This window comes from Carlito syrichta, unplaced genomic scaffold (assembly GCF_000164805.1).
Source record: "Carlito syrichta isolate Samal-C Ts95f unplaced genomic scaffold, Tarsius_syrichta-2.0.1 Scaffold309111, whole genome shotgun sequence".
Taxonomy (NCBI): domain Eukaryota; kingdom Metazoa; phylum Chordata; class Mammalia; order Primates; family Tarsiidae; genus Carlito; species Carlito syrichta.
Genome location: NW_007253207.1, coordinates 140,194 through 152,382, shown reverse-complemented (window position 1 = coordinate 152,382; position 12,189 = coordinate 140,194). Strand labels below are relative to the sequence as shown.

The 12,189-nt window shown below is 48.9% G+C and overlaps 1 protein-coding gene across 1 annotated transcript in view; it reads right to left on the bottom strand.

The window, feature by feature from the left end:
* Positions 1 to 1,244: 1,244 nt before the first annotated feature.
* UBAP2 (ubiquitin associated protein 2) overlaps positions 1,245 to 12,189 on the bottom strand; it is a 126,672-nt gene continuing 115,727 nt past the window's right edge. Inside the window, exons 20-29 of the mRNA XM_008066797.2 lie at positions 7,781 to 7,976; positions 6,701 to 6,792; positions 6,324 to 6,371; positions 3,814 to 3,892; positions 3,388 to 3,593; positions 2,958 to 3,057; positions 2,770 to 2,877; positions 2,555 to 2,619; positions 2,281 to 2,471; positions 1,245 to 2,163 (exon numbers count right to left, since the gene is read on the bottom strand). Coding sequence (XP_008064988.1) covers positions 2,067 to 2,163; positions 2,281 to 2,471; positions 2,555 to 2,619; positions 2,770 to 2,877; positions 2,958 to 3,057; positions 3,388 to 3,593; positions 3,814 to 3,892; positions 6,324 to 6,371; positions 6,701 to 6,792; positions 7,781 to 7,976 — 1,182 coding nt within the window. The 3' untranslated portion in view covers positions 1,245 to 2,066. The remainder of the gene's footprint in view (positions 2,164 to 2,280; positions 2,472 to 2,554; positions 2,620 to 2,769; positions 2,878 to 2,957; positions 3,058 to 3,387; positions 3,594 to 3,813; positions 3,893 to 6,323; positions 6,372 to 6,700; positions 6,793 to 7,780; positions 7,977 to 12,189) is intronic.

Here is a 12,189-nt window from a genome sequence, read left to right as displayed (position 1 = left end):
TTTTCCTTGTGTTAACGAAAACTAAAAGGTGTTCTCAATAGTCTCACTGCTACCTTGCAGATTATGCCAGGGCTCAGCTGAAAAACTAAACAAAAACCCCAAACTGGCTGACCTGCCTTTCCCAGTCACCTCCCTGGAAAACAACCATCCTCATCCTTACAAGCTTCTTAGAGGAAGGTTCTTAAAGGCATAGCCATTTGTAAACTTGATTCTGAAAACCGAGTAGGCCAGGGAAGAGATGGTGCTCTGCTGCGATCCTTAGGCAAACTTTTTACATTGTCATTTGTGTTTCTAACTTCCCGCCAACAGCAGAGATCAGGCAAGGGATCACATTGTTTGATAAGAGTTCCCATTTAGTTTAGTTGTGGACACGGGCCTTTTTTCTAATGACGATCCCAAGCTGTGGGTTAAAAAGGAATATGCATCTCATCTGATAAAATGACCACTGTTCCTGATTGTACCGGCCAAAAGCAGAAAAGGTAAGAACTGTGACCCTATGCTGGTTCTGACACAATGACTTGCCCCCAATACTTGACTCCAAGCTGCGTTCATATTTTGTTTACTTATTTAGCCTGGTCTGAAGTAATGACTTAGGACTGAAATGAAAGGCACTTTGGGCAACACTCGTAGGCCCTGAGCTGTCTGCCAGGCTAGAGCTGAGTTGTGGACAGCCGAGTGGAAAGATCTGCCTCCTGCCTAAGGTCATTGGCTCCTGCCTTGCTAATGGCCTGTCTCAAAGTGAACGGCTGGGCTTTGCTGGAGCAGACTATTAATCTGGGACCCACCTGTCTGCCTCCTAAAACCCTAACTCACCAGTCATCTATCTGTCGTACCACAGCCCTTGACTGCCAGTCAAGATTGCGTCTGGTCGGTCGATGAAGACCAAAAGAGAGGAAGGTATACCTGTTCATACTTATTGTCTCTCAGGTCTAGAACCCTGCTTTCTGTTCTTCGCTTTGCTCCAGATTCTAAAGTCAGTTGAGGTTTAGAAAAGAAATTACCCTGCTCTGTTATCCCTATCCCGAAGTCTGGTGAGGGATGCAAGAAAAGCCAGGTTAACTTTGGAGGCTTAGCTGTCTTTTCAGCTATTATCATTTGGGCCAAGACAATAGTCCACCAAAAAGGAATACCAAGCGTTTATAGCCTATTGTCAGAAGACTACAACCATGTGTGGTCTGTTTCACCCCTGTGAAGCCCGGAGTGCCCCTGCCGCTCTCCCTCAGTCATACCACACAGAGACCAAGCATGCTCTCAGAACTTTATTAGGTAGAGTTTGGGCAAGAGAAAACCTGAATAGTTGCCCGGGTCAGGAATAGAGGAGCCTTTGCCTGGAGATGTGCATATCTTGGGTTTTCTTAAGCAGCACTGACTGGTGGAACATCTGAGTGCCAGTTCAGATTATGGTTTAAATGGTCAGCCACAGGAAGGCAAGTCTCTAGGGACATGACCAGACCAGAAGCAGGAGCCCCTACTCTTATATGAAGACAAACAGGTTCCCATATTTATGTTGGGTGAAGGGATGTCTCTGCTATTCCCAGACAAGTATTTGGCAGAAGGGAACCATGACAAATGACAGAAGGACCAGTTTCTCAAAAACAGGTATAAAGTAATTACACGGGAAAGAAAACCCAATGGTTTACAAAGGAGTGAGATAAGTCGCGATTCTTCATTGGTACCTGACCTCAGCACCCAAGTTGCCATGAACCAGCCTTTCAGAGACTGTCCCTAGCCGCCCACTGGGCAGAGAGGACCATGTAAAAGGCTGGAGGGCAGAAAGGCGGTGGGGGGCTGGGCTGCTTTTGCTACAGCAAGAAGGGGCTTGAATGGGGAGAGCAGCCCTGCAGCTGCACCCTCACTCCCCAGACTTCCATCACATTTACAAATACATACATAAATACATTACGTACACTAGTCAATCTGGGAGGCAGGGTCCCCATAGAGGCTCTGCCGACACAGCTGTGCATCTCAAAATTCTAGGCAAGGGCACTGGGCTCCCAGAAATGTGCTCCGTGTGTTCTCTCTTGCCCAGGGTAAGCCCTGCCCCAGCCCTCCCCTCTCTTCAGAATTTAGTTTGTCCAGTAGGGAGAGTTGCCATAGGTGGGTTTGGAGGCTTGAGACTTGGGCTGCAGGGAGCTGGGCTGGCTGCGCTGACCAGAGCCACTCGGAGGAGGAGGAGGAGGAGGAGGAGGAGGAGGAGGAGGAGGAGGAGAGAAGGCTGTCGAGGCTGGAGCAGAGCCCCTGGCCCAGGGCAGGGTGGCTGCCTCCATCACGGCGCTCACCTGGGCTTCCTGCGGAAGGTGGTGGTGCAGCAGCTGTGAGTGGGGCTGCTGGTGGGCTGGCAAGATGTGCAGGAAGGGTGGAGGTGCATAGCCAGGGCCTGCACCAGGGGCCAGGGGCCCAGTGGAGCCCAAGGCCGAGGGCAGGCTGAAAGGCGGAGGGGTCCCTGCATGAAATCCCTGCTTGTCAAATGTCTGCAGGGTAAAGAAGACAATGGTGAGGGTCTGGTTGGTCTGTACCTCCTGGTAATCTACATGCCCACCAAATTCTCCCTCACCTGAGTCTTGTAGACAGAACCAGTCATGTCAGGTAGGCCAGTAGTGCTTGAAGACACTGATACTCCTAGAAGGAAAAGCAGTTGGTCCCCACAGCAGTCAGTCCCAGCTCCAGGCTCCCCACCTCCAGGGGCATTCTGGGAGCCCTGCCTGAGAGGTGCTCAGGTAGAAGACAACCACTCCAGGCCTCATCCTGGAAAGTAGAAGTGCACGCTACCTTTGCCAGGCCCAGAACCTGCAGATTTGTTTGGTGCCTGCGATGATCCACCATAGCCACCTTTGGTGTAGTCTCCTGCTGCTGTCCCCTGGGTCAGGTCATCATAACCTTGCATGGTGGGTACAAGAGGCTTTCGTGAATCAGTGTGTTTTACCCTGTGGCTGTCCATCCTGGGAGCACCCCCTCACCTGGGCCATAGCTGTGCTGGCCATAACCGCTAGCCTGCTGAAAGGGGGTCGTGGGAGTGCTGAGGTTCACACCGTGCTGCTTGGCTGAGGCAGGAGGGACCTGGTGGGGCAAACAGATGAGGGGTGAGTCTAGGAACAAGACAGGGGAAAGCAGATCAGGTACTCCTGCCTTAGCCTCAGGCAGCAAATGACATACCCACAACCACAAGGGACCTATGTTTTCATTAGTGCATCACATGCTGGACCTAAATACAGAAGGGAAAGTCACCTCACCCAGCCTGAACAGTTCCTGAAGGCAAGACAGGCCTGAGTGGGGTTTTCACTCTCCCTCCCTAATTCTGTTCCCAGGAGCTGGAATAAAGGTGTCAGCTTTCAACCTTTCAGTGACCCAAGGTGAAGGGAAAGAATCAGACATCCCACAAATACTCACAAACATGGTGGGCCCATATTGGAAGGCACTGGGCACGCCTGTGTAGTAGGGAAGACCCGCATAGCTGTAGCCAGGTGGCAGCGCAGGATTCAGGAAGGGCTGCTGGGCTGTGTGGTGGGTCTGGGATTGGCTCTGCTGTGGCTGAGCTAATGTGGTGGGGGGCACGGGGGATGCAGAGTCACCACGGCCAAACTTTGTGACATCACCTAGGAGAAGAGGAGCCCTGGCTCTGGTCACTGCTACTCACCCAGCCGGGGAAAAGGTCAGCCTGGCTCTTGCAAGCAGGAACGGGCATGGCTGCCAGCTCATTATGGGCAGCTAAGGGGTCTCCATCAGCCCTTCTGCTGCTGCTTTCCAGACTCCTAAGATCAGCCGCAGGCCAGTCCCACACCTGCCCACCACTCCTCACCCACTGAATCAACGCACCTGAATATGGATTATTAGCCAGGTTCCCATCTCGGCTGGCAAGGGCTGTGGGTGCTGCAAAGGGAACTCCATAGTAATCCTAGGAGAGACCGGGGAGGCTCAATGAGCGAGTGGCCTTGCCCCACTCCCAGAAGAGCAGATCCAGCACATGAAACTCTAGGTGATGCCACACCCCTGAGACCAGCTGACACCAGAAAGCCAGCAGTCACAGAGAACTCCACACAAATGGCGCCCATCAGAGGTGGGCAGCTAGACAGCCGACTTAACTGACTAGCATGCAGACAGACGGACCAGTCCTGCAGCCTTCTCCAGGCTGAGCCGTGGGAGGCCCAACCACACGCATCCCCTTTACGCCACAGATGCTTGTGAATACAGGCTGAACCAACTTCACTGGCTCTTCCTGTGTCAGAGACTCTACAAAGCAGCTAGGAAAGTTAACTAAGCAGAACAAACCTGAAAAAAAAAGCAGGAGAGAAGGTGCCCAAAAGGTGTAAAAAGGGACAGAGAGCAGTGCCAGGTATGCACAAGTACACGCCTCACCTCCAGGTGGTCTTGAACTTGCCTGTCACTATCGCTCATTCTGACCTGGTAATGCTGAGACCACCTGTGACCCAGAGGGATATATGGCAGATACAACACAGTGTGGAGACCAAGAGGGCAAATACAATGGAGCTCATGGAGAAGGGGAGGCCTGAGCTGACCCTCACGCCCTTCTAGAGCCTCACATGAAGTCATGGATACCTGGCCTCTGAGCAAAGGGAAAGCTTCAGGCTTCTTAGACTGTGGCCAACAGTGCCCAATCACAGCCAGATGGTAGTGGTCCTCACACCCTCCTTTGGCCACATCTCCAGGTATCCAAGAAACCCATAGCATCTGCAGCCCAGAACCCTGGGAGGAGGCAGGGTTGGGAAAGCACATCTCTCTCAGGAACACAACAGGGACAGGCATAGAGAAAGCCCAGAAGAGGGAGCCCTTTTGCAAAAGATGAGGAGCCTAAAACTGGGAACTAGGCACAAAAGTAGCAGAGGTTAACAGATGGCCCAAAGGATGATAAAGAGCAATGTAACTCAAAAGGTGGGCTTCAGAGGGGATTTTCTCTAAGGCACAGAGTGATAAAAGCAAAGGGAATCCTGTGGATAAAAGTGGAAAGTCACAGAAAGCCCCTGATGCCGGAATCCCAGGGTTGGCATCCCCCATGAAGACTCTCACACTCCATCTGGCACACCCCAGGGCTCCAGGAAGATCTCTTGCTGGAAAGCCCCACCGGCCTTTGCCCTTTGGCCTTCAGCCAGTGGACTGATGAGGGCTGGTCTGCACACGAGGGATGAGCTGCTCAGCTCCTAGGCTCAGCCTCTGCTTCGAAATACTTCCAGCAGACAGAAAAGAGTTTTTCTCCTGAGACAAGCACAGCTCCATAAACTCTTTGTGGCCTGGCAGAGATGGGGGCCAACACCAATGGGGAAGAGTGTGAGGAAGGGCAGCACGTGACACCTCACAGGAGAGAAAGCCTCTTCTTCTGGAAACAGAAAGCACCACATTCAGCAGCGGTGGACACCAGTGTTCAACGTGACAGGTGTCCTGGGAAATATCAGACCAAGAAAGGAGTGGCTACCCAGAAGGAAATCTTGCCCACTGGTGAGGCAAGGAGCAGGCCTGCTTCCCACTTCTCTTTCCCTACAGTCCTGTTAATGTCCTATTAATGTGGCCATCCCAGGGAAGGTCCAGTGCCTTATCCTGGTACCAAGGAGCAGATAAAGAGGTAACTCTGGCTATAGAGTGAGGCTGTAACAGCTAAGGAGGTCCAAGAGCAGACAATCTTGCAAATAAAGATGGGAGACCAGACCCAGAAGAGGTGTTAAAGGCTGTCAGTTCCAGCCACTCATTCAGCTGAGGACAGAACAGTAAGGCTGCCATTGCAAGCATAGCCACACTGGCCACCTCAGCCCAAAGATACTGTACGGTACTTCAAGCAAGAGGAAGAACTTTTTAAAACTCCAGGGCCAAGTAAGCAAATTCATGTCTTATTTCATATGATAGTTCTTAAAAAAAAAAAGCCAGGTGCAGTGGTTTGCGCCTGTAGTTTCAACATCTCAGGAGGGTGAGGGGGAGAATCACTTGAGCCCTGGAGGAGTCTGAGGTTACACTGAGCTATGATCACACCACTATACTCCAGCCTAGGAGATGGTATGAGACACTGTCTCTAGAAAAAAAAAAAATTCGGGAGATGAGGAGGAAATATCAGGACCAACATTTAGTAGGGTCATGACCTACTGGGACCCCAGGTCCAAAGGTCTTCATGGTCGCCAGGGGATGAGCATAGGACACTTATATGCCAAAGCCATAGTCGTGCCTGGCACGACCACCCGAGACCTACACCTTTCTTAGTGGTGGTGCTGAGGGGGTTCCTTAGGATCCCAAGGGCCAGGCAGGTGGCGATCAAGGCCAAGGGAGGATGGACAGGTACAAGAATCTGAATCCCTGCTGCTCCCACCCTGGCCCTTCTCACTCACCATTGGCAGCCGTGACTGTAGCATCTGGAGTTCATCATAGCCATAGATCTGTGTGAGGACAAGAAAGGGCATTTTAGAGACTAGCTCCTGGGAAGTCCAGGCCCATCTCAGGATCAAAACAAGGTGCGAGGACTAGGACACACTCAGGAATGAGACCTGAATCAGCTGCTATGGGAAAAGGTCCTGCCTCGATGGAGTTTAGATAAAAGAAGACAAGCCTTCCTTTATCTAAGCAAAAATGGGGCTCAGGAACTGAAAAGCAGCCCAAGGTGGGCACGCCCCGGCCCAAACCAAGGCTTCGCCTTGCCACGTCTGGCCAGGTGCCTGCCCAAGACCAGGGGAGCTAGGGCCAGCCAGGAGTTCCACTGTGTGCTCACCGGGTAGGCAGGAAGTAGTCCTCCAGGGCCCACGAGGTACTGGTTATGCAGCAGGGGAGGCACTCCCTGGGGCAAGTTTGGGGGTGCTTTGCCTGCAAAGGGAAAAATATGGAGTGAAGTGGTCACTACAAAGACTGAGATTCTTCAGCTGCTTTAGGAGGAGACACAGGTCACCAAACTGCTCCAGAAGGGGCCATGGCATGGGGGAAGGGCAGTGACTGAGAGATGCAGAGGGTCGTGCTATGAAGTAGCTAGGGGGATACAGAAAGCATGTGCATCATATTTAGGCTATTTCAGTGTCAGGGGATTCTGTGCTCAGACAGAATCATCCCCTTTCTCTCAATCCCAAAGATCACACTGCACTGAGCAAACATGAATATAAGAAACAATCGCCAGTCTGGGCAACTTGGCGAGACCTTATCTCTATAATAAATCAAAGCACCTGTGGTTCCAGCTACTTGGAAGGCTGAGGTGGAAGAATCACCTGAGCCAAGCCCAGCAGGTCAAGGCTGCAGTGACCGTGAGCATGTTACTGCATTCCAGCCAGGGTGACAGTGAGACTTCAACTCAAAATAAATAAATAAATAAATAAATAAAAACCATCTGCCTCTTCAGAACAGGAAAGGAAGCCAAGCAGAGCCAGGAGAGGGACAGGCTGTGTCAAAGGTAGGTTTTAGCAGTAACCACCAAACCACAATCTGCTTGGCTTACACAGACAGCCTAGGTGGCTGAAAATCGGTCACACAAGTGGCCAGGAGGAATAGGTCCTCTGGGATACGTCATCCCTAACCCCTCCAGGTCACCATGTCAACTCAGTTCCAGATGAATTTGGAAGCTAGATGCTGGGAATCCTGCCAAGGGAGTCCATCCGGAAGATTCAGATTCTACCCACCCCACACCAGTGCCGGAAGGACAGGTCCCAAGAAGTCAAACATGACAGCAAAATCTGGCCAGAATGAGAACATAATCTTCTGATGCTTGTGGGTACCTGTCATGCTCTGGCACTGTTTCTGGGTACCTTACCTGGGAAGCCAAGCAAGCACATTTGAGGGTCTGGGAGTGGGCCTCTGGAGCACATACCTGAGGTCACCAAAGGCGCGGTCCTGGTACTGTTGCTGGGTGCACTCACGGTGGACCCGCCCAGGCAGAGGCTGTTCACTGTGTTCATGCTACTTGACAGGCTGATGCCTGAGGATGCAGAACTTGAGGCAGAGGTTGCTGCCGTTGAGAAGGTGGCTGAGGACTGGAGGGGAGGGTTGCTCTCCACACTGACATGCTGGCAAAACAAAAGCCGGGGCACATGGAGCAGGAGGGAAAGGAGGAGGGTGCTGGGAGAGCATGGCCTAGTGCTTGGACCTGCAGTCTCAAGGTTGAACGGGCAGGTGACAATGCAATCATCCAGGGACTCTCGAGGTGAGGGGCTTTGTGCTCAATGTCACTGTGGCCCCTCACACAGCAACTAGATTCAGCCATCAGGGTAACTCTGATTGATGAAATCAAGACTATTAAAACTGAGCTCTGTGATGAAACCCCTCTTAAAATCCTTTAAGTTACTCATGCTTTAGTACCTGATGCAAGGCAAGAAACTCCATGATAACTTCAGATCATAAATTAATACAGACCATTTGGATTTGGGGCAAGTACCTCACAAAAAAAAAAACAGAGTCTCAGAGCAGGGCCACAGGCAGACCACCACAAGTCTGAGTCTTTTTGGGGATTTCCTTCTATAGGGATTCTTAGCTTCTCTGATCTGGAAACCACAGGAGGCTGAGAGAGATCTTTGCTCAAAAATTTGGTGATACCTTACCTTGTTTCAGATATCAATTCCTCACTAGGGCCTACCTAAAAGGTCATAGCCTGCCACTACGCCATTCAACAAGATCTACCTAGAAAGGAAGAGTGGAATCGAGCAGAAAGCTCCACAAACCCTAAGTTCTAGCTCAATAGTGGTAACAGGATAGCATGACAACCTTCAAGCACTGACAGAAAGGTGGGAAAGGTACATGTGGTTGGGCAACACCACTCCCAGAAAGAGAGGAAAAAGCTCTTTAAGAGTGAGACCAGTCTCCAAACCAGAAAGTGTGCAGAACACAGATGCACATAAACTTCTGAAGGAGAAGCCTAAGAATAGGAGGGCCCAGGAGAAAGGGCCTACCATGTACTTCAAACTCTCAGTGACATCTCATCCCCCCAGCCTTCCCGACCCACCTGAGCACTGGCTTTAAGGATCGAACATCCAGAATAAATTCACCAAGGTGAAAACAGTTGAAAACATGGTTTCCTGGGGCTACCAGGGACTTGCTCCTTTAGTGTAGATGGATAGAGCCAGGGTGGAGAGTACGGACTTCCCACCCAAGATCACCCACCACAGACCTGGAACAGCTCTGACCAATGCTCCCAAGTGGCACTGATCACATACAACCTTTCAACCCTTTTAGCCACACAAGAAAAAAAACGAACACTCCCCAGATGCCTGCTAGAGAATGAGGTTCTGACTTGCCGAAAAGACTCAAGACTATCCAGTAAGCTTCTCCTCCCTTCAGTTGCCCCTGACAGGTCTCCTGTCTCTACCTTGACCTCCCAGAACTGTGAAGGCATCACAATGCTGGCTTAAGAGGTCAACAGCTCTTTTTTGTTTTGAGTTGGAGTCACTCTGTCGCCCAGACTGGAGTGCAGGGGCATGCTCCCGGCCACTGCAGCCTTGACTTGCTGGGCGATCCTTCCGCCTCAGCCTTCCAAATAGCTGGAACTATGGCACGTGCTGCCATGCCCAGCTTATTTTTTGATTTATTGCAGAAATGAGGTCTCGCCAAGTTGCCCAGGTGGGTCTAGAACTCTCGGGCTCAGGCAATCCACTCACCTTGGCCTCCCAAAGCACGGGATTACAGGTTGAGCCACCAAGCCCGGCCAACAGCTCATTTTTAAAACCTGGCTTGGTTCATCCAATGGGGCCTATGTAGTCAGTTCCCCTGCACAGGTCCAGAGAAGCAAGGACAGAAGACTGAGATTTTCATTATAATGCTGGAGGGGGAAAGTTCTAACTATGGTAGACTGTGAAAGAAAAGACATATATCTGACTATATAAAAAACCAAAAGTGACAAATCTAGGAAAAATACCTGTACCTCTCATTAAAAAGGGCTACTGGTTTCCATAATGTAGAGGGTGCCTAGAAATAGAGATCAAGGATCTAACAGAAAAAGAGCCAAGAACATAAATAACTCACAGAAAAGGAAATTCAATAGCTTCCAAATATATAAAAAAAGATGTCCAAGTCATTCAATTAAAAACTAGACAGAGAGGCCATTTTTCTTCTAACACATCTGTAATCCCAACACTTTGGGAGACTAGGGCAAGAGGAATGCTTGAAGACCAGGAATTTGAGACAAGCCTGGGCAACATAGTGAGACCTCATCTCTACAAAAAAAATTTTAAAAATTAGCTGGGCATAATGGCATACACCTGTAGTGCTAGCTAGTTAGGAGGCTGAGGTGAGAGAATCATGTAAGCCCAGGACTTTGAGGCTACAATAGGCTGTGATGGCACCACTGTACTCCTGCCTGGGTGACAGAGTGAGATCCTATCTCAAAAAAAAAAGTACAAATATTTACTAACACCATTTTGAGGCAGCTGTGGGGAATAGGACATTTCATTCTTGCCTGTAGGAGACAAAAAGCTCAAAATCACTACACAGGGAAATATGGCAATTTGCCTAACGGTTCTTCGTCCAGGATGTACCCTCTAGACATAGCGAGACACAAAACAACACATATAGGATGTGATCAAATGCAACACTGTCATACCAAGAATGAAAATGAACCTAAACGGAGGGCTGCTTAAGTAATGCCATATAGTAGATTAGTGAAAACAACAACAAAAAAACTCATTTCAATAAGGAAACACCTCCAAGATAACTGTGAAGTAGGGAAAAACAGTTGAAGGACACAGTGTATAGAACACTCTTGCTTATGTTACAGAAAAAAAAACGAAAAGGGTAGAAGGCAAATGGGAAAATGACTATATATATGTCTATGCATTTTCTTTTTTATGGGTTTAAAAAAATCCCCCAAAGAATTGAGAAAATGGGAGATATAGAGGTAGAACCAAGTAGATGAGAGACAGAAGAACTCGTCAGTATTTATCTGTTGCAACTTTGAATATTAAATATCAAGAATACATAGTTGACACTTGAACAACTGGACATGAGTTTAAACTGCATGGGTCCCTTCATTCTCAATTTTTTTTCTCAAACCAAACGCTGACTCACAGGATGTGAACACCCAAGTATGTGGGTTTCCTATATGTGGGTTTCACAGGGCTGATGGTGGGATGTGCATATGGGTGGGTTTTGGGATACACAGGGATCCTAGAACCAATCCCTTCCAGATACCAAGGGATGACTAGATCAGCAGTGTGTCAATTCTATTACATAGACAAAGTGCGGGGCTCAATGGATGAGGCAGTTCTGGCTGCAGCAGTTTGGAATATCTGGAAATTTTTGCTGAGACACACAGTCACCACCCATGAGTGCAAGAGCACTGGGCTCCTCAGTAACAGTGCCATGCGCATGAGAGGCCAGCTCTACAGTGCCCATTATGAGGACAGCTCATGACTCCTTCCAGCCAGAGAGGGCAGAGGCAGGTGGGCAGGAAGAGGTGCCCACATCATGCTCTGCTTTGAAGGTGTTGGTGTATGTGTTTTGTTTTGCTTTGTTTTTTTGAGTTGGAGTCTCACTCTGTCGCCCAGACTAGAGTGCAGTGGCCCGCTCCCAGTCACCGCAGCCTCGACCTGCTGGGCTCTGGCGATCCTTCCACCTCAGTCTTCCAAGTAGCCGGAATTACAGGCATGTGCTACCACGCCCAGCTGATTTTTTTGATTTATTGTAGAGATGAGGTCTTGCTGGAAACCCTGCAATTGGTATCCTTCTTACTAAAGTTGTGGTGTTTCTTGATCTCTAGGTGCCTCTGGTGATAAGATCTATGTAAAAAAATGTCTGTGAACTGAGCTAATTTTCGATCACTCAACGACAAAATATGTGGTCACTTCCTACAAACTGAAGTTAACTTTACTAAATAAAAAATAAGTTGAGGCATTAATTAATTAAAAATGAACTTGTTGCATTACTACTACTTTCATATATTTATTCAGTATAACTTCACATTGCATGGTCCCAATTATAATTATAGTCTATGGCCAAATAGTTATTACATTATGTAATAAATGTCTATATAGGCATCTGAATAAATAAATACACATTTTGGTCAGGCTTATTGAGTCATAATTAACATTTAACAAACTGCACATATTTAAAGTATGTAGTTTGATATGTTTTATAGGTATATGTATACAATCCTGAAGTTATCACTGCAATCAAGATAAGAAGCATATCAAAACCAAAATTTTACTCATACACCTTCATAATCTAGTCACTCTTCCCCCTAACTCTAAAACAACCACTGATCTGATTTCTGCTAATGCAGAATGATTTGGA